The 22,492-nt window shown below is 40.3% G+C and overlaps 1 protein-coding gene across 2 annotated transcripts in view; it reads right to left on the reverse strand.

Moving 5' to 3' along the window:
- Positions 1–410: 410 nt before the first annotated feature.
- cadm1b (cell adhesion molecule 1b) overlaps positions 411–22,492 on the reverse strand; it is a 156,939-nt gene continuing 134,857 nt past the window's right edge. The window contains exons 9-11 of one of the 2 annotated variants that reach the window (XM_034866966.1): positions 15,986–16,036; positions 3,800–3,928; positions 411–3,654 (exon numbers count right to left, since the gene is read on the reverse strand). In XM_034866966.1, coding sequence (XP_034722857.1) covers positions 3,536–3,654; positions 3,800–3,928; positions 15,986–16,036 — 299 coding nt within the window. In that variant the 3' untranslated portion in view covers positions 411–3,535. The remainder of the gene's footprint in view (positions 3,655–3,799; positions 3,929–15,985; positions 16,037–22,492) is intronic. The other variant, XM_034866967.1, reaches the window with a different exon arrangement.

Genomic DNA, 22,492 nt, shown 5'->3' on the forward strand with positions numbered 1-22,492 from the left:
TATCCAAGACATGTTACAGATCATTCATAAACCTGTTATGTCACAGTAAATACATCATCTTTTCACCTATGAAAATGTATGCATGGATTGACTGAATGCAAGCGTTGATTGACCATTACTAAATTACTAAATAACCGATACTGTATGAGCAGTGTGTTAAGGTGGTAGAAGAAGAAATTTTATGAATGTCATTGTGAATTTGTTGACACTGACTGTACATCATGTTTGTCTGCTTAACAAATCTAGTTTCTTTGTGAACTAGGTCTATGCAAAGTAATCAACGTTTACTGTAACAGTGCACCATATTAAGAACACATAAACATGTACAAATGACAAAAAAACATGTACATCTTGTGATTTCTTCACTGTTTGAATAGCTGTGGTACTACAGTATATACTCGGGGCCTGTCATTTGCATTCTACCTGAGATGCAAAAAACACAACTATTAACACTCGTGAACCTGAGAGAGTGAAAACAAACGTACTGTACTAAATATCAAATATGTAAAACAAATGAAGACAATTGGATTAGATTGATGCTTGCGACAATCGTTTCACGTTCCTCGATTAAATGCAAGTCATTTTTTTTTATAAATATCAAACCTCAAAACAAAATAATTCATGCACATAGCCTAACTGTTTCCATGACACCACAACTCTAAAATCCGGAAAAATGTCCTTTTATTGGAGCATATTACAGCTTCTAGTACTTCATTCCTCTCTGATATTACTAGCGAGCCTTGTCCTTGACGATATCCAAATAAATAACAAATGAAATGAAGCAGAGAAAATAATTATGACCAAATTGAAATTGTTTTGCGATCACTAATTAAGACAATAAATACTACGTCCTGGCATACGACATTCTAGTCAGTGGACGCTGCCAAACAACCCTGATAGACAAAGAAATACTCATTATTTTTTTGTTCTCATTTCATCTTTTTTTTATGCTCCAGATCTTAATCCTGATGTAAGTCTATGGGGCGTGAATACAGACAACCTGGATGAGTGTTGGCCCTGTAAGTTAGAAAGGACAGAAATATACAATATAGACTGTAAGAGTGTACACGAGGATACTGTACGATACTAACCATATGCCTCAAAATCAAAGAAGGCACTAAATTAAGTCCTTCAGTCTTCTCCTATAATATATAATGATAAGTATCAAGAGGTGGGTTTAAGGCAGTGGTTCTCCTTTTTTCATATTACATATACATTTTTTTTGTCTAATTCAGGCAATGCAATGAAATCACTCACTAATTACCAAACAGGTTTTTACTCTTCTAGCTGTGACCGACTCAGAGGCATAAAGCATGCATGGTGTGCACACTGCGTCTCCGTCTGTGGGCACAGGATCTTATGATTTGTGATACTGTGCGTGGGTGAGGGGGGGATAATTTGTAACAGTAGACGGCTGCTGTGTGAAGGTTTGAGGCTGCAGGATGGCAGTAAGAAAGGATCTTTCCCAAACCAAGTCTAAAGCTCTCTGCACATCTTTGATAACTTGTGAGGACAAGAGTCCTTAAAAGTTATCAAAGACTGCCCAAAGGTAAAATGGCTTTACAGACAGCAAGGATATATAACTGATTCATGTTTGCAGTGATTGAATGTCTTTTATACTATGAGTATGGGCAAGGGCAAGAAAATATGTGTAGCAAGGATTTTTAAGGCCAGGAGAACCACTTACTACGTGTAATCATGTGTACATAGTTTGACAACTTATACATCACTGAAAGGAAACTTTGCTATTGAAAGTATTACAGTCTTTCTTCCCTTTTTAACACAGTACAATCAAATTAAAAAATATAACCTTGACAAATAAAATAAACCAAGGCTCTGGAGACATTTCCCATTAAATGGTCAATGTACGAATTATCAGATGAAAAAATCAATTATTTAGAGAGGAGCACTCTGCACAGTGGACTTTCAGCCTTCGCTGTATACAAGTAATATTCACTGTATATACTATGCACACACTTGCTAGTTATTAGATTTGGTCCAGGGTTGACCGTGTTGGTGGTATCAAAACGTGAAGAATGTGTATGTTTTAAACCAAAAACACACAGCAGGCTGTATCAATATCCAACAAATTATACATTTTAAATAGGTTTCTATAATCAATGCAAAGTAAGAGTTGCTCTTGTAGGTAATACAGAGTGTATGTCCTATATACTCAAAGTAAAGTCTGACCCTGAAACCCACATAATGTCTACCCACAAATAATCTTTTGGCTCTGTACTTATTAGACATTTTAGCCATGTTTTTGGTCCAACCATCAAAAGGATGAAAAGGAAAGTAATTTTGAAAAAAATAGCTACCAAAATCACTCTAGAAGGAGACAATGTTTTTTTAAAGGAGTAGTTCGACATTTTGGGAAATTCACTTATTTGCTTTCTCTAGAGTTAGATTAGAAGATTGCGGGAAGGATCAATGCCACTCTCAGACATAAGAGTGGCATTGATTCTCCTTGCTCACACAGGCCAAGAAAGCAAATAAGTGTATTTCCTAAAATGTCAAACTTTTCCTATTTTAAGATTTTTCAGAACCAGTTGTTTAGCGAACGACAACAACGAAAAGAAGAAAGCAGATGACGGTAAATGTTTTCCTCTCTTTCCTGCTGTCCTATTAATCAGCAGAAAAAAAAAACTGATACAGAGTTTGAAAAAAAAAAAATCAGTTTTTTTCTGTAGGACTTTAAGTATCATGGCACACACTGTGAGACAGCTGTTAGGACTCCACAATACCCCTAAAGAAATACTAAACTGACCTCACATCTACTAATTGTCAGGTTTTTCCAGTTGTACTTTTCGGTTTGATGTGAAATGGTACTTACTGTAACAGCACTCGTACTTCACTTTCAGGAACAAATACAATATATGATGAGCATGATTGCTCACAACTGTTTACATTAGTAATCAACACAGTGAACCTGACCTCAAAAGAAAGGGGTTGAGCGAAATCTGCGCGGAAAATATGTGATGTATTCAAAGAGGCCGTGGGACCCAGCAGGGGGAAATGTAGTGACACTGTGTTCCGGCTACTGAAGTCTGGAGGTTACGCAACAACGACAAAAAAGGAAAGTGTGTAAGAGCTGGCTCCTCAGATCTGGGTACATGAGCTAAAAGCTACCTGCAGCACACATAGACAAACACCAGGCCCATTTAATCCCCGAAAGCCAAATGCAACAAAGGATCAGGTGGAGTACATTGAAGAAGAAAAAAACAATCCAAGAAGCATGTGAAGTGGGGGGGGGAGGAAAACAACAAAATCAAGAAAAGAAATAGAACAAGGCACAAAATTGTCTGTAAAATAATTGAACTGTACAGAATAGGCCCCGGCAGTCAAGAAAGGGTCGGATAGGAGACTCGGTAACACCGCTTCTTACCACTTGGCCAGTCCTACTTTCAACTTTCGTCTCTTTAAATCTCGCCCTCCCCGCCCCCAAACCTTCTCGTAACCAATCAGAGTTAGACATATTGCTCCTTCAGCACCACATCCATCAGCATCCCCACCCGTCTCTCCTGGCCTGTCCAGTTTAGATATAGTACTCCTTCTTCTCGTCTGTGTTGTTGTGTCCGCCCTCCGCATTGATGATGGCCGTGTCTGCGTCGGCTGCGTCGTCCGCCCCTTTGGCTTCATGTGTGAAGTAAGTTCCTGCAAAAGTACAGACAAATAAGCCCCACACCTCCTCCACCTCTTGTGCACTTCAATCCTATTGCACTCCACTTGCAACAATAAAAACCACTAGAACTCGAAGATGTGTTCATGATCAAGTATGATTACACTGCAGAGGCCTTACCTTTGTGTCTGGCAAAGTATCGACCAAGCACAATGAGTGCACAGAGGATGGCAAACATCACCACGGCAACCACACCTCCAATGACAGCATGGTCAATTTTTGCCGGTGCTCCATCGCTGGCTCTCGAGTCTAAAAAAGACAGGGACAAACTCCGTAAATAATGTTATGATCAGTAAACCGTCTCAGCCGGTCACTAATACCTTCACACAGATGTGGACCACACTGGAAGCTGAGGCCAGTCTTTAGGCTGCCAAAATAAAAATAAAAATGTTTTTTACCAAAAGCATTTAAGCATGACCTAACCAGAGAGGAAACGCTTTTGGGCTTTTGGAAGAAAACGCCAGCTTGTGTTGTTTACCAATAAAAAATGAGATGATACCACAGCACAAAGTTGGTCCATGGAGATGGCAAATGGTTGAGAATTTGTAACTAAACACCCCACAAATAGGCTATTAAACCATTCAGTTCCTTCTTACTGACCATTCATGCAAACCCTTGCCAATAGTTCAGCTGGATAATACCCGGAACGAGGCTTTTTAATTTGTTGAACTGTAATGTGAACTAATATACCACATTTCACAGTTTTAAACCTAAACAGACCCAACTAATCAATAATTAAATTCATTGGCGAGTATTTTTATAATCACTTTTAATTGATTTGTTTCTAATTCTTAGGCAAGAAAGTGCAATATCCCTCAAATAGAACAAAAACAGCATAACTTTAACATGTTGAAAATGAAGTCTGATTTCTCTCTAAGTCATAAATCCTAAATTTGCGATGTTTTACTGTCGAAGCAGCCTCGTTATATGACCGTTTTCAGTGCTTCATATAGCCGAAATGGCTGCCCGAGCCCCTTGAGTGAGCAATGTTGAAAAATGTTTTAAGACAGTTATTTCACCATGAAACAGTAGCCACTGTCTGCAATTTCATCGAGAGTTCACACACTGTAAAATACATTGTGATTTAAGAGGCCATTTCTGGAAGTTATAGAGCTCAATCATCAGAAATAGACACAAGTCTGGAGATAAATTGGCAGCCGGAGTCCCCATGCAGTGAAATACGTGGCTGCCTCAGGTGTCACAGAGTATCACTGTCTAGCATTTAGCCAGATTTATCTGTGCACCACAGTAGAACAAGGCAAAATCTGAAGCTTTTAAATTTCCAGTCTCAGAATAGTTCAGAGGCATTTATCAATAGTCTATATCTGTGCACATTTGGACTGATGGAGGACTGGCAGGCGAGGGAATGGCTGCACTGTTCTTTGCTGCATGAGAGAGCAGCTCAATTTTCCATCACTCTCACTAGTCATGCTCTGAACTTGAATGATTTTGATAAAAGACGAGCGGAGAGTGCAGAATTTCTCAACACCGCGAGGGCATTATAAGTCGAGTTGAGGGTTCTAAGACAAGTGACACGTTCACATCTCAACCTAGAAACAACACCTCCTCGTTCAATTCAGCACGAGGACGTCTTGGAAGGGGGGGGGGGGTGCACATTTGAACTAATTAATGAGAAAAGTCGTGTTTCAGTTGAGCGGCCACTTGAAAATGGACTGGCCTTCGTGGAGCGTGCTGTTGCTGTGCGTCGGTGTATGTGAAGCAGGGATGTGCAAGGTGCCTTCGGGTAGCACAGCTCATTCCCCCGCGGAGAGGGAACGGGCCCATTGTCCATGTTAATGAACATTCACCACTAAATGGCCAGCACACAGTCCTGTCTCCTCCCTTAGCCCCCCCCCCCCCCCCACCTGCCTGCCCTCACCTTGCTCCCCGCTGTCTTCTGTTTGACACATCCGAAGGGAAACATGCAGGGTCTTGGCCGCCTCTGCACACCGAGTGAGAGTTTTATTTAACAAGTAGAAAAATTCGCCCAGGGTAAGCACCGAGACTATCACAAAAATGTCAAACTAAAAAATCCCATAACACCTACAGTATCAACTGTTATGGTTGGTTGCATATCATGTTGCCTGCATTAAGTGCACTACTGAACACTGGTTTTCTGTTTGTCAGTTCTGTATTCATTACAAGGGAGGGCTACAAAAACACGATCTTGACTTTAATATGAATATTGCTGCTCATTTTCATTCATTTTGCGTTGGTGCGAGATTATGAGACGTTGTTACATTATGCAACACCATGCAGAGGTCTAAAGCGTATTGTAAGCTGATTTATAACGTAAAGGTCACTATCATGAGGTGAAGTACTGGGATAAATGTTTTATAACATTCTGAGGCTGAAAAGATTGTTAAAGTTATATTCACTATTTTTTTCAACAAAGTCCATGTTACCAACTGGTAGGAGTGGGGGGGGGATCAATACAGCATCATATTGCGATATTTTCTGTGGCAATACTGTATTGATACTCAGAAGCAAAGTTTCAATGTAGTATTATTTATGTGTTTGTCATAGAGATGGGCAATATGTTGATATTATATTTGTATCAAGATATTAGACCAGATGTCGTCTTAGATTTTGGATATCGTAATATCGTAACATGGCATAAATGTTTTACGGTAAAGGGATGTCATTTTCTGAATTAACCAGACTGTGTCTTAGAAGTGTCTAAGTGGGTAAAGGCCAAAAATAGAACAGGTACAACCCGTTGTATTTTTGGCCTTTACCCACTTAGTCATTTAATCCACATTACTAATGATTATTTAACAAAAATCTCTTTTAAATATTTGGTGAAAGCACCAATATTTAACACTACAATCTTGTTGCGGTAGGATCGAGGTATTTGGTCAAAACTATCGTGATATTTGATTTTCTCCATATTGCCCAGCCCTAGATGGTCAGTTTGTCTGCCTGACAATCCCAGTTTGCTGCAATAAAATTAAAGGGAGATGAACAAACGGACGTTGACAAAGTTTCCTTTTGGGGACATAATTTGAAATTGGGAAAAAATAAAATACTAAAATTGCAATATATCGCAGAATATTGCAATATGTTTAAATTGCAGTTATACTGTATCGTGACATAAGTGTCGATATGATATTGTATCGTCTGGTCTCTGGAGATTCCCACCCCTACCAGCTGGTTGCACATAGTTTGGTAGATGGGGGTTTTAACAAAGCAGGCAGGGTCTAACAAAAATATAGAACTGGTTCTATTAAGGGAAATGAAGGATCCAGTGTTTTTGGAGCTTTAATGACTAAAAGATCATGATATTTCAGCGTCTGCTCCATCATTTTCACCCTTTTTTTTCTTTATCACATGACTTAAATTTTGTTTTTATTGTGTCATGCCAAACAACATGAGGGTTAACAAACGCTGAAGAAGGCAACAAGATGTGTACCCTGCAAGGCAGCTGGATTCTCGGTACAGCAAGATCACGCAACCAATCGCGTATTACACAAAATGTCTTCAAAAACTGCCAACTCACTGAGCCAATCAGCTTTTAGTAAAGGAGCTACTAGCAGATAGTTCGGCCAGGGTTTAGGTCTGCGTGAAGGCCGTGACTGTTCGGTTGAAGCAATAATGCCGTATGTGACAAACAGACGGTTCATCCAATCACCTGCCAAGTTATTTTTTTGCCTGCTCGTTCCCAAAAAGTTTCCAAGGACAGCTTCTCAGATGGTTCTGTGTAACAAACCATCAGGTTAATGGGATGTAGCTAAAGCTTATTTAGTCCAAAACCAATGGGCTGCATTTTATATGGTGCATGCTTTCCAAGTGCTGTAGAATTCAAACACATTGACCATGGGGACCAATTGCGTTTCAATGAGTCTTGAAGGAGCGGAGGATCCTACTCCAAACCCTATTATTATCGAGTGAGCCACCCCTAATTCTGTCACCTGTGAGTCTTCCAACATCATGCATCATAAAGTTCAGGACTATCCTTTTTATGTTGCTGTGAGATATTATTTTGCTCCCAAGGTGGACCAAATAACGCCCTACAATATGATCACAACAACAACAACAGCACAAACTTCAGGTTAAGTTGCATCAACACTTCCATGGGCTGTTTGTTCTGGTCTGGCATTTTTGTAGCAGGTGTTCATGTTATTTTGTCCACCTTCTACATTTGTGAAACAAAGGATTAGGACTCCTGTAGTCTCGCAGTGCCAGACCTTCCTCCACAGCGCTGCAAAGGAGAGTCTGGCTAGTCCACACAGCATTCCGGGATGGAAGAAAAACATGCTTTGGTTTATTGGTTTTCTTTAAACTTTAAACCAATCACAGTCATCTTGGGTGGCGCTAAGCAACGGCGCTTATAGAAAACGGCGTCGGGAAGGAACTGGTTTTGGTGGAACATGTGTCGTGCAACAGAAAACTCAGGTTGGATAGGTAGTCTAGCTAGCTGTCTGGATTTACCCTGCAGAGATCTGAGGATCAGGTATTCATAGTCCTCAGAAATCCACGGGAGGTTAAAATGTCAACACAAAGAAACCCCAAAGTAACAGATATTCGGCCTAGATGAGTGAAATCCGGTAGAATTTCCGGCGGCTATGGAACGTTGTGGCTATAGACTAGGACTCCTGAAGCGCTGAACTCGGACCTGACATTGATCTCTGACCTCAACAAGAACTGGTTTTCTTCACTACCATCATTGTTCCCTCTTCCTGTATGGATTAGTTTGTCGTTCGGCACTTTAACACACCCAGGATCAAGAGTGTGATTCCCTCCAGCCCATCCATTTTCAATATATATGCATTTGTAATACGTACCACTGCGCTTAGAATAGAAACCTCCAAATGACAGACAGTGTTAATACAGCTGCCTTTGTGGCCTCACACTTGAAATAAGTACAATTTGATTATGTCTGTAATGTGGCTGGTGCCCATACCGCCGGCACAGCTCTACTCACAGGTCCATGGGGGAGTGCTGACATGCCAACACCGGCGTCCTGACAGGATCTGCACAGCCTTTGGGATTTATGGGGGGAATAAAAAGGATTTGCAACTGATGCCCATGTCTGCGTGGGGCGGTGAAATCTGCTCGGCTGAACTCGCGGTACCGCATGTTTTACAGTCGCGCCTTTCCCGTCTCTGTAGTGGAATGACTAATTGCCGCGCTGGTCAGCAACAGAGCATCTTACAAGACTATCTGTCAGCGTGGAGATCAGAGCTGCGAGCTTGTCACCAGTCTGATAACAACCAACGTACTTTTTTTCTTCCTCTTTTTATAGTCTTCTGCTCATGTAATGAGGCACGTCACACACACACAAAACACATTACAATTTATAGATGTAATTACATTGACATAATGGAAACAATGAGTCTCTTGCATTGGAGGAGCAAAGCTGTCAACTGCACTGAATAGACTCTCACAGTAACCTTTTCCTGGACAGTGGCAGGACAATCGGGCATTGCTGCCGAATCAACTGGAGCACCATCAGTAGCCATTTTGCAGCATTAAACTGCCATGGTCCGGGGCTTTTGTATTTGTTGCCGTTTGAAAAGGAAATGAACGTAATGAGATGAGCATACACGGGCAATCTCCCCCAAATAATTTTTCGTGTTGCTGTTGCAGCAGACCATCAGCAGAGCCCGGTATTGTCCTTCAGGCAGTCCCAATGCTCACTAAATAGATTCTCTGAGTCCTTTTGTAATAACCCAAAGAGTGTTTTGAAGATCTGCAAATGCAGCTGTGACATTTAACTGCGTTGCTGAAATTCAAGTGAAGGTCTGGCTACAACTAATAAAATGGCAATTGAATGGAAATTGTGACGGCAAACTTGAACTCCCGGATGGCAGGTAATTGTATCTTTTGATTCTAGCAAACTTCTCGGAACAAAAGACGGTAGCACCCATCTCCACTTCATACTTTTCCTTCAACTTTTTTCAGTTCAAGGCGTTCAAGGCTAAGAAAAAGGTTGGCAAAATAATGGAAAAATCCCCGCTCTCTCCGCAAAGTTGCTCGCAGTGAAGTGCACATGACATTCAATCTCCAAACCAAATCCAAAAAGGAGAGTTCTCAAAATTTTTCACAACAGCTTCATGAAAAAAAAACAATAATACTACAGTGAAACACTCTTTTAACTTTAGGGTGGTCTGGCATTACTAACCTATTCCTTGGAGACCAATTAAAATGGACCAGTGCAATATTTTCTCTCTTTAATAGCTGATAAAGAAGAAAAGAAAAGAAAACCTCAGGTCAGAAAAAACATTATTTCAACTGGGAATCCAAGTAAACAAATGTGAGAGGGGAAAAAGTAATTAACATTTCTTAATGATTCTTTAATTTTTCCAATGAAATACTTCAAATAGAGATGATTCATGTGAGAGTTTGAACAACGCTGGTAAATGTTTAATGGCTAATTATGTTAAATACTGAATCCACTCATAACGGTCTTTGCTGAAGTCAGTAGCGCACGTGGAGTGTACAGCAGTGGAAACCCGCCAGCACCATGGACAGTACCAATGCTGAGGGAGGACAGGGCAAATTATAATAATACTATCTGGGGCAAAATCACACAACTTACTTATTTTAAGATAAAAAGAAGAAGAGTGTTTGTCAGAACAAAGAAAAGGGAATAACCCAGAAGTAGGCCTGAAAAGCTAAATTTCTTTTTACAAAAACGTCTGCTACAGAGCCATAATGTGAGCTACAAGTTAATGGAGCCTTTTATACATTGTTGTCTTTCTTTAGAAATAAACAACGGACAAAAGAGAGTCTATAAACGCTTCAGAAGTAAAGTTATTCACTGTCAAAGTGATGTAAAAATGAATGGGAGTCAATGGGATGCTAAAGGCAGGTGATGGCTTATTAGCATTAAAATGGCACCATGGGAGCTACGCTTAGGGAGGAGAGGCTATCCCCCTCGGGTCCAACGGAGGGGCCGGACATGTGTGTAAAACAGGCAATGGACTAAACCACTATGAGGCAATGGAGGGGGGGAAAAATCATTATGGGGGGTTTAGTGTGTTTTACTACTTACACACATAGTTTAAGTATACATCAGTGTGTTATTTAAAATACACTGCATGTTTTAATGATATTTCTAGAATGGGAACAACCCCTGGGATGTACGCCTATGTGCACCGCATGTTCAAGTTATAAGGATCTGCAAATCCCTGACGGCATAGCCGAGCAAGCACTAAAAACTATATTATGGTTCAAGTCTTGAGGGTGCAGTATATAGAGGCCAAAGTCCCGTTCATGTGCGGTGTAATGTTTGCTTGCAAAGCTCTTACTGGCAGTTAATTTACAACTTATACTATCCATAAAGCAGAAGACCCAAGAACACCCCCCTGTAACTCATCACAACCCAAAGCCTCTGTGATGTTTAGTTTTTATTTTTCCTTTTTAGATTATTCAGCAGAGGTCCTACTGTAGCATGCTAAACAACAATTTACCCTGGACTGTAGATCTGCATAAACATAGGGCCTTTTTAATCAAGTCCACAACATAATTCCTTGTTCCATGTCTTTCCTCTGGCTGGGAGAGAGAGAGAGAGAGGGGGGGTTACTGAAGGCTTAGCCGGGATATCATGTCCCTGCCTCGGATCATCTCTGAGCATCTGACGAGCTGGAACATTATCGCCACAGACTCTCTCTCTATTCCTTCAGAGCTGGGGATTCTGGGTAAATTCTGCCATCTTCCCCAAAAAGAAACACAGACACTGACTAGGACCATATTCTGCTTCCTTTCTCATACTAACATTCATGATGTGTTTCTAAAAACAGCTGCATAGATCAGTTTTTGGTGTGATATGTCTGTACCAAGTATTTAGAGCAGTGAGAAAGAAGGACAGACATAACTGTCAACTAAGACGTCAACCCAAAGCTTTTGCTTTAGTGTAAAAAAGCAATGAAAGCTCATAGAGAGAAACAAGGTCTGATAACTTTCAGACTAGAGCCCAACCGATATATCGGCGGACCCATATTATCAGCTCATATTGGGCATTTCCCAATTTATTGGTATATATACATACATATTTCATTCATCCGAATCATTTATAATGACAAATAAATGATGGTACAGCATAGTTTGCTTACCAGAGGGCACTCTACAATGTCCCTGTTGGCAACACTCTTTTGTTCAAAGGACTTTAAGTTTCATATGTCAAGATTGTATTTTTATGCATTTTATTTATCAGAACTTTAATATATTTTGATGTTCCTCTGTTCTGTTCCAAAAAACTAATTATTATCATGTTATTTTCTTGAGATCTCATAATAACTACAAAAAACTAATGTTAGAGAAATCTGTTTCTGGATTTTATTTTAATATATTTTGGCTGATATTTCGGCATTTCAGATTTTTAAATAACCAAATATTCGTATCGGTATCGGCCTTAAAAATCATTTAGTGGTCGGGCTCTATTTCAAACAAGTGGAAGAAATGTTCCTCTGAAAGGATGACTTATCTCTCCCATGAGGCACACACACACACACACACACACACACACACACACACACACACACACACTTTGCATCTTTTTTTGTAACTAAAAGAAACGCCAATGAACTCTTGTGAAAGTGTCTGAACATGCAACAGAGAAGACAAACTACTTCGGGATGCTGTGCTTTAACGAAGCCTGCTGTACAAAACCATATCTAGGCCTTGAACTGACGCTTCGGTTTGCAAGGCAACAACAAAACTACTTACCAGAGTGAAATCACAGCATTTTGGAACTGAAATCCCCTTTTTTTTAAACATCTATTATGAACCACCAAACGATGAGGCAGGCAGGGGTTCTGACAATAATCAGAAACCCTTTTTCCTATTTTCTTTCATACCACAGGAAAAATAGTGTGCACCTGCTGCTTAGGTTTATTACTGAATGACAGCAATTTAAGAAAAATCTAGGTGGAGCTATCAAATTACAGCACAAAATATGTCACAAGGTGCAATCTGTGATTTATAATAGAGTATTTTATTATACCCGCCAACCCTAAACCACTAAATCTACTACATGTTAGTTAGTACCTTTGCCAAGGAGGTCATGTTTTCAGCCGGGTTTGTATATTTCTTTGTTTGTCTTTCAGCTGGATTATGGAATTCAACTGGCTCAATTTCCATGAAACTTTAATGGAGAGTGTAGCATGGGCCAAGGAAGAGCCCATACATATTGCTGTATATCTGAGTCATGGGGCGGATACACAAATTATTTTTCATGTGCATTAGGAAACAATGGCGTAGGTAGGTATAGGTAGCTGTGTGTGGTTTCCAGATGCGACCCGTGACCTTCAGATGTGTGTGTGTTATATGTGTGCTTGGTTATCATGCTATACCTATGTTTTAATAGGATCGTTACACCGGCTCACCCTTAAATTATGCATTAATATAACATAAGTTAAATAGTGGTACTGACTGCTGGTTCATCTGGTAATGTGGCTGTCTGTGAGCATCTAACTCCTTGCTGTGCAGTGGTTGGTCATATGGAGGGCATGTTATGTGCTGTGCTTGGTTTTGACTTGCGCTAAAGCTGCCGTGTGTCTACAGACAGAGTTAGTAGGGGGTCAGAGCCTAAAGTACTTTAATCATTAGAAATGTACTCCTTTTTGCATTTCTTAGTTGTTCAGTCACCTGCCGGTTCGGGAGTTCTTGAGCCTGTGCAGGTCTGCTAGTAGTAGCTTTGGGGACTTGTATATCCTGGATTTGTTTTTAATGTCTGTCATAAGCTGTAGCAAGACCATGTATTTGATCCAAGCATTTTTACTTTTTAACATCATTGCTACCTGACTAAACTATGACGTAACCAGTCTGTGATTCACTCAGCATCTTCTGATCTTAACTATTAGTCAAAATAATTCATAAGTTCTGCTCCCTTTCTAACGCAAATATTAGGTATGATATCATAAATTAGGGTTAGTGACCATGAATAAAAAATGCATTGGAAAAAGGTGACACAATCTTTTAACAAAATGTCAAAAGCATTTGGGGGGGGGGGTTCACGGTTGACGAGAAGACAACACATTGGTTAATGTGGACGCAACCTTTTGAATCTGCACATGCTTTTTATGTGATCTGTGCATATTTGTCCATAATGTGAAATATTTTTTATTTAGAAGTACATAAAGTATTGCACAGCTGAGAAGATCAGGCTTCAAGCACTGCACAACCATTTTTTGACAGAAGTCAAATGGTTCTGGAAATATATCCAGTTTCATTTCGGTTGGAGATTTTTCATATTATTGAGAACTGGATTTTTGGCCATGGCGGATAGCGTGGCGTGTCCTTCTGGTTTGTTTGTTTTATTGGATCCCCATTAGCTTCTGTCCTAGCAGTCGCTAATCTACCCGAGGTCCACCCATTTAAATGGCCAGATAAAACATATAAGGGTAACAAGGTACAAATAAAAACAAAAATTTAAATACATAAAACAAATGCAACTGATCCTAATGCAACACAGACATCAATGATGTAAAAAAAAAGGGTTAGAATGACCACATATAATGTAAACAAAATCAAAAAGCGCTTAAAGCTAGAACCGCTTCATGGCTGAAACTAATAAAGCTAATCTAAAAAATACCAACCAGATGTAAGTTCACAGCAATCCATAAAAGTTAGAGAAGAAGAAATCTACATGTATACTACGCTAACTTCTTTTACTTCTGTAATGTGTGAGCTAAATTCTTCTTTTTTTTAAGTCTATATGTGAAAATAACTGAAATGTATGCATCCAAAGATTTACTGATTGGACCTTCAAATTCAGGATACAATATGAGTACCTTGGCCCCTGATTACAGCAGAAGATCCCAGCGGGGGGTGGCGGTGGCCGTGCCAATTCACACTTGTGTTATAATGACTGAGGAAGAAATCGTGCTGTATACTTTCTTATTGAGGGAAATGCTATACTGTGCTGTTATGCTGATTAAGGTAGTGCGAAGCAATCTGCCGCAAGCCAGCTTACCATTGCCCCTGTGACAGGGTATTTAGAAGAGTAGTGAACTGCAAGAAAGCTCAATTACATCCTCCCAGCATGTACTGCATAAATCACCGTAAATCCTCTTTCAAGCCTGTCTTTCGGAAATTACTGGAATGTTACAGCAGAAAACACGGAGACGGCTGCATCTGTGTTACTTAGGGGAGAGGAGCTTAGGGGGAAAGATGCAGAGTAATGCACACTTCCGCAAAATGCAACTTCCTGTTTGCCTGAACCACACCCAGAGCTAAAATGAGGCTGTAACCATGCAGAATGATAACTGGCATACCGCTGATGACTTTATTTGAGAGAGAGAAGAAGAAAAACGTAAGCCTGGACAGGAGTTTCAAACATAAGGTAAAATTAAAACATGCAATGGAGAAAAGTTGCGTCATAATTGGTAAAGCAACAACAAACCTCACAAATAGGAACACACAGTGCAATTTTTTGAACATTGACCCTATCTTTTAAGATAAATGAATACATAATGCACAAACACGTTATTGAAAAGCCTTTTTTTATAGAATTTTGATTTGTACTAATGAATGATATCTGAGAGCTACCACGTTAGAATAGTGGAGCTGCTGATGCAGTAACACACCGAGTTTCAAACTTATTATGTGTGTATTGCCAATCCATATGTTTAAGACTGTATGAAATGCAGAGTGGTCATAACAAAAGGGCCAAAGTTGCCGTATCTCTAAAGCAGCTATTGATAAACCGATCTATTCTTTAAGGATAGTTTTTGTATCGAAATGTCACATTCTGGCATATCCAAATGTCAACTCCCAAGGTTGCCTCGCCAGCTGTCTAGCCTTAGCGGAGCTTTTGAAATAATAGCAATTCTTTTTGTTTTTTTAATGGTTAATATTAAAATATTTTTTTGCAACAGCGCTTAATCAAAGTATAAAATAGATGCCAAAAGGTTGCTCTGCTATAAACACCCACAATGAACTGCCTTTAATTCATTTCATATGTCTTTGAGAAAACAGTTATTGATGTTTTTTGGCTGGTGATGTGACTGGCATTTGTAGGGGAGATGTAAAGGCCATTATAATTTGATGGATGGGCCGGTTGAGATGCAGCTGCAGATGCTCATCAGATAGCAGAACAGCAAAGCAGAGTCTCTACGTTTTCTCAAATCAAACATGTGACTGCAAAGGGCTTTGACAGGTGTCTCTGACAGCCGTGCGCTGCCCGGCCATAGTGTCACCTATCAGCAGCGTTGTCTGATTAAAAGTGGCCATCCGCAGTCTCCCTTAGCCTTAGGTACAGGCCCTCATTCTTTCTTACTTGATCACACGTGCATGCAAGCTTACAAACACACACACGCACACACGATTGCCGAGAGGGACAGTAGTGGGGGCATACAGTACCTTGCGTGTTGACGGGGTTGGTGGTGGGTGTGGGGATAGTAGTGGGAGCATCTAGATGAAAAGAGTAAAAAAAAATAAAGAACATGTGTAAGAAATAAAGGAAGTCAAGAGTAAAGAAATAGACAAAGGTTATTGGAAATAGATGAAGAGCTGTGCTATAAAGAAAATTAGAACAAAGCTTCCAGGGTGAGTTTATTTTTTAGGGACTAAAGCGGGATTTATGGTTCTGCAGAGGGTTCAGAGCTTTTGCCGTAGCCTACATAAGTGGCCTGAAGTTTATACTTGTCTGTTGGTGTGTGCGTCCATCTCTTTAAGAGAATAGCAGGGCCGGCATGTATGCGCATGGGGAGTGTTTGGTAGAACGATTGAAAAAGTAATGGCAATTAGCCTTGTAGCGAGTACTGACAGAAAAAAAGTGCCTCCCCTGTGCTTTCTGACCATGGTGGGAAATCTGTAGCAGGAAAAGTTAACCCTCTCCTTGATTCAATGTTGACAATGCTAACGTGCTGTTGTTTAGCAGGTAATGTGTTTATCATTCATCCATGTTAGCTAAGTGTGTTAGCATGCTAATATTTGCGTTGAGCACTAAATACAAAGTGCAGCTAAGGCTGAAGGGAAGGCCACTAATTTTGCAGCTTGAACAAATCAAACTTTTAATCTGATGATGCCAATAAATAGAAAAAGGGCAGCATTGTGCGCACCCGACTTAATGGCAAAGAACCACAGAGTTGATGAGCTTTCTAACCTAATACTAGAAATGTCAATGTCACGGTGGAGCTATAGGAAATCACGGGATAACTAAAGTTGTTAGGATTCATCATCTAGGAACCACTAATGTCTGTACAAAGGTCTGTGCCAATCTATTCAAAAGATGCCCACTAAACACCAAGAATGTCAACGTCTAAGGGGTGCTAGAGGAAAAGCTGGGGGATCCCCAAAATCACTAGCCCATACATCCTCTGGGAACCATTCATTTCTGTCTAAATGTCATTGCCATCCATCCAACACTTAGGTAAGTAAGGTATTTTAGTCTGGATCCCAGTGGTGGAAAGACCAACCTACAGAACACCATTGCCATCCACAGAGCCATGCCTGCTAGAATGTACAAGCCATTTCACTGTGCTGGGGTTGTATTACATGATATTACTTTAGCTATTTTCTTTTTTTGATACGTTTTCTAATTAACTATGAATAATAATTCCTGGCAATTATGGAAAGGTATTGATATTTTCCACAGTCTCTCGCAATAATTAAGTCAAACTGCAGTGGTCTCCCGCTGGAGCACAGCAGAGCCCCGAGCAGCATCCTCCACCCCACACTGGAGTGATTAGGCCTGTCACTAACCCCCAAACAAAATATTCAGAAAGACAAAATGGAGGGCAATTCAGGTATGCTACGGTACTAAGGAGGGCTGAAAGCTTCCTCATCATGGGAATATATGCCTGGCTCTGGTGCAGGGGAAAGATAGCACGACCCCTTGCTGTGGAAGAGTCGCAGCAGGGGAAATTGGTTGGCTGTCTCCATGCCTTTACTGTCTGCACTCCATCAAAAAACAGCAGCAGGAGACCACATACTCCCAAACTAATGATAAAACATCAAGGACAGCATAATGTTGCCGCCGGGGATGGAGTGTATGGCGGAGGTGGTGTTGATGGTGGTAGGGGGCTATCGGAGGTATCAGGCAGAGATTCTCTTCTGACAGTATTTGAAGAGGGGGGTGGGCAAGATTTCTTTCCCTGTGACCGAAGGCAGTCTGATAGCTGAAATGTCAGCGTCTGGAAGAGGGAAATTGGCCATTCAGGGAAGAGGGTCTTCACAAAGGCTGGGATAGGATGTGGCACATATAATATCCAGGCGAACAAGAATTCTCCATGGGCAATTTCCAGGCTGGATGACTCTGGGCTCAGCATTATGGGGGCTGAAATATGAGTGTATTTTGGAGAGGCCATATTTTCAGGGAGCATTTGTATCAGTGAGGAATTTGATATGAGAAAATTGAACCATAAAGTGAAACAATGTAGGAGAAATTGTTTACCCGTGCCTGCTTAAACCTTCCTGCCAACACAACAGCCGGGACGAGATTTAGCTTTTCTTTTGTTTGTCTGTTTTCACTTGCTTAAAAGTTACATTTACATGAAGTCTTGTAGAGGTTTTTTTTAAAACAAGGGGCAAATGACGGTAAAAGAGGTTGTTGTTGAGTAGCTTATTGACTTGATATTATGAAGAACTAATGTACAAGCTGATGTGTTGAAAGTTGTTCATCACTATGTTGCACATTTGCCAAAATCAGTGTGAATCACAAGGACAGTTTCACAACAGCCTTTCATAAGAACATGGAGACCCATGAGCCCTGTCTGCTCATGCTGTGTCAAAACCCAGATGAAGCCCACATTTCCAGTGGCTTGTCAATCTTTGGCTTCTTGTCCACGGAGGATTTATAGTTCAAAAAGTCAAGCGTGGGCTAAACCCTGGTCCTAAGAGCAGCATAGTTCACCTGCCAAAAGGCAGTGTGTGTGTGAGGTATAGCACCAGGTCACCGGTAAGAGAGACAGGCCTCTCTCTGGTCAGCCCTCTCCCACACCACACACCAGCCAGTGGGCACAATTCACAGCAGACACACCCACGTGGAGAACAGCATGGAAAGCCCCACAGTACACACATAAGGAATTGATTTGATGGGGATTTACATCAACCTCAACACCTGTCTGAGCTGTCACACTGTGAAAAGTCATTAGTCTTTTTTTTTTTTTTTTATAAATAGAAAGAACCCAAAGGACAAGCTGCAGTATAAAAGAGAATTGACGGAAAATTCAGCTTGGCTCTATCACCAATTCTTACAAGCAAATATTTATCAAGAACAAAACAACTCATTAAAATAAAGCTATTTGTTGCATGCAGTGGCTTAGACAATTTGTTTTTTGACAGGTGTGTGATGGCTTTAACAGGAGCAAGAGCGCTTCAATTAAAAAAAGAAAGAAAAAAAAACGGTACAAATGCCAGATAACAGAAGAAAATGGGAATTTTGTAAGGAAACTGTGGGCAGGACAACAGTGGTGGATAGATTGAAGTCATGCTTTGCTACTGAGAAGTTCAACCAAAATAGCCCAGGTTCCTCATGCTAAGATCAATACGCTGCAGAAACACACACTAATTTAACCATTGTAGAAAGCATGATTAGTCTGGGCCAACAAACTCTCACATTGAACACAACATGATTTTGTCTGGCATTACATTCCTCCAGAAAAGAGGAGAGGGAGTCGTGGACATAATTATACACGTTTATTAGCACCTTTTACCAATCTCCTGTGTCTCATTACAGCGAGCTAGAGTCGTAGCGCTTCCAACGCTTGTACACCAGAGAAACTGTGTAAAATGGAAATTGGTAAAACATGTGGATAGGAAGTTACTAATTGAAGACGTCAAAGCCAAAGGCACAATCTCTAATAGCAAATATACTCTAGGTAGAAAAGATGTTGTTTTTTATTTGGGACCAGAGGACGTTTGCCTCCCATTGCTTTTCATTCATTCATGAACATGATAGGAGTGCAGCATGGAGCTGCTGAATTTAACAGCATTAGACACATCGCTCATATGCTCTTAAATGCCCACAGGCACTTCAGTGAAAATTGTAAGAATATTGTGTTAAAACTTTAAAGATCCGTGTTTGAGAATAACATAGCGTTAATTAAAAAAAAGTCTGAAAGAAAGTTACTCTCTGTTTCAAAGCAATCTTTTGCACAAACAATTAGGAATTTAATTGTGATAGCTTGAATAAGTCGGCCTTGAGTGAGTCATTTTTCCGGCATGTGCTGTCCCTTTTTGTTTGGAAGTGATCATTATGGCCCATTGGGAACAAGCAGGTGTCATCGTCTGCCTGGCAGAGCACGATGATGAATAACCATGGGGCAGCAGAGTTGGGAGCGTCACAGGGAAAGCTATGTCACAGTGACCACGTCACGCATGTCTGACGTATGACTGTGTAAAAATAATAATAATAATATAATAATAAGACATTTTATTTGTAATGCACTTTACATTAAAGAAAAACCTCAAAGTGCTACAGGTAAGATCATAAAAGCAAGATAAAAACATCAGTTTAAATTACATATAAATAGTGTAACAACATTGTTGTGCAAGGTTAAAACTCATAGGTTCTGCTAAAAATAAATGTTTTTAGTCCTTTTTTAAAGGTCTCAATAGTTTGTGGTGCCCTCTATATGCCTTCTGTATGTTTGCATCTTTGCATAACTGCATAATAGGCCTGCACAATTAATCGTTTTGAAATCACGATCTTGATTCACTCTGTTCACGATTTAATAAAAAAATGAAATAAAACATTTCTTTTATTTTAAATCTAATTTAATATATAAAAAAGAATTTACATTTAAATTTTTTATGACTTTGATTCTCATTTAATTTTACGAGCCGAATGCATCACAAACACCTTCTTGTGTGAGTTTTAAACACAGTAAATATAAATAATATATAAAATAGCTTCTAAAGCGCTCGCGAGCACTGCAATGCTCTCCCTCCTCTTCATCGAAGCCTCTTTGTTTTCAGGCCTGTGGTGATAAGCCAAGTGTTAAAGGTACAAAAACAAAATATCTGTTTGGAATGCGCCAATTGGGTGTGTTTTGTCATGGTTCATGTGTGCAGTAAACATTACACTTCATGAGAAAAAAATCATGACAGAGAACCGTGATATCAATTCTAAACTAATTCATATTTTTTCCCAGAATTGTGCAGGTCTACTGCATAACTAAAAACTGGACTGGCAGTGTTCTCTGAATGCATTGAACCTGAAAGATCTGGATTAGTGAGGTCCTTGTGTGTTCTTAAGCCCAGTTTATAAAACATTCATAAACCCTACATGGTTATTCTTCAGTAGACAAGTTTCCAAGTGTAGAAATTCAGTTCCAAGTTTCTTCTTACACAAAACTGCATTAGTCCTGCACCAACAGCACTCCCTATTTTCCTTTAATTTCTCTTGCCTCTGACAGGTTTTTCAGACGCCTCTACCCAAGACCTTATCCCTCCATTAAAATCCTATTCACTGCTTGCCCCACAAGTGATAAAATGGCGTTGACGTTTAAACCATTACGAATGCATTTATTTCCATAAATGTACATTTTTCAGTCACTGCCATAAACATTTGCCAGCCAGACAAAAAAAAAAACAATGTTAAATTGCTGTTTTTCCCCCACACACAGTTCATGGCTGTCAACACGAGCTAAACAAGCAGACTGAGTACAATCAAAACAATATCGTTATTTGGAAACCTGCAGCTTTCACAATTCACAATATTCACAATATTTGTATAGTCCATGCTTTTAGCATAGTCTGGATAAAGCAGTACATTGCCAGGATAAGTCTAAGAGATGAGGCCTTTGCCCCTCTGTTGCTGCTATCTGTGTGTCAAAATCCTGTCGCTATGGGAAACCACAAGAACAATCCCTGAGCTAGCAAGCTAATGTTTAACGCTAAAAATGGCAAGTTTTGACAAACATAGGAAACGTCCAACAAGGCAGGCCTGCTAGGTTCTTACTGTAAATCATGTCAAGATTTCCAAAGAATATGTTTATGGAATTTAACCTGCTATCTAACTGGGACGTTTCGGGACCGAATGGTGGGAAATTCCTAATGAATAGAATAGAATGCCTTTTATTGCCATTATACACATGTACAAAGAGATTAAAAGCAACTCCCTTGCCAGTGACAACATAATAATAATGTATACTTATGATGTACATTTTATTAATCCCTTAAGGGGAAATTACAATGTTTTCACTCACATTACACACAGGCCTGAAATACACACACATGCCCAGTACCTATACATGCAATAAATGGAGAGATGTGGGGGGGGGGGTTATAAAGTACACAAAGTGTGAATGAAGTACACATGGCCATACACTGATAAGAGCCAATTACATTTAACCATGTGTCAGCTAATGGAAATAGCTCATGTTACCTCATTGTGTTAAGGGTTAACTTGATTCAATATTGTATGTTTCTTGTTGTTGTTTTTTTTGTTTCTCGCGGGGTGCAAATTTTCCATCAAAACAAGTTTCTTCCTGACCCTGGATTTCCACCAACTGCGGAGTGGCTCCGTGCTCCGCCATCCGGGTCCGGATTTGTTGTGGAAGGGCTGTCAGCCATGACTGACAGCTGAAGTCACGGGGACCCACAAGATCTCGCAAATTCACGTATGGTCGCGCGATATAACAAGATGTGGCAGCTGTGGCTCAGTGGTAGAGCGGTCAAAGTGGTTCGAGATGTTGATGGTTGGATCCCTGGCCCTGCAGACTCATGTCAAAGTGTCCTTGGGCAAGACACTGAACCCTGAGTTGCCCCCGATGCTGCGCCATGGGACTGTAAATGTGTGTGTGTGTTCATCTGATGAACAGGTGGCACCTTGTATGGCAGCCTCGGCCAGTGTGTGTGAATGGTGAATCGTTCCTGTACGATGTAAAAGCGCTTTGAGTAGTCGTTTAGACTGAAAAAGCG

This window comes from Etheostoma cragini, chromosome 3 (genome assembly GCF_013103735.1).
Source record: "Etheostoma cragini isolate CJK2018 chromosome 3, CSU_Ecrag_1.0, whole genome shotgun sequence".
In the NCBI taxonomy this organism is placed as follows: Eukaryota; Metazoa; Chordata; class Actinopteri; order Perciformes; family Percidae; genus Etheostoma; species Etheostoma cragini.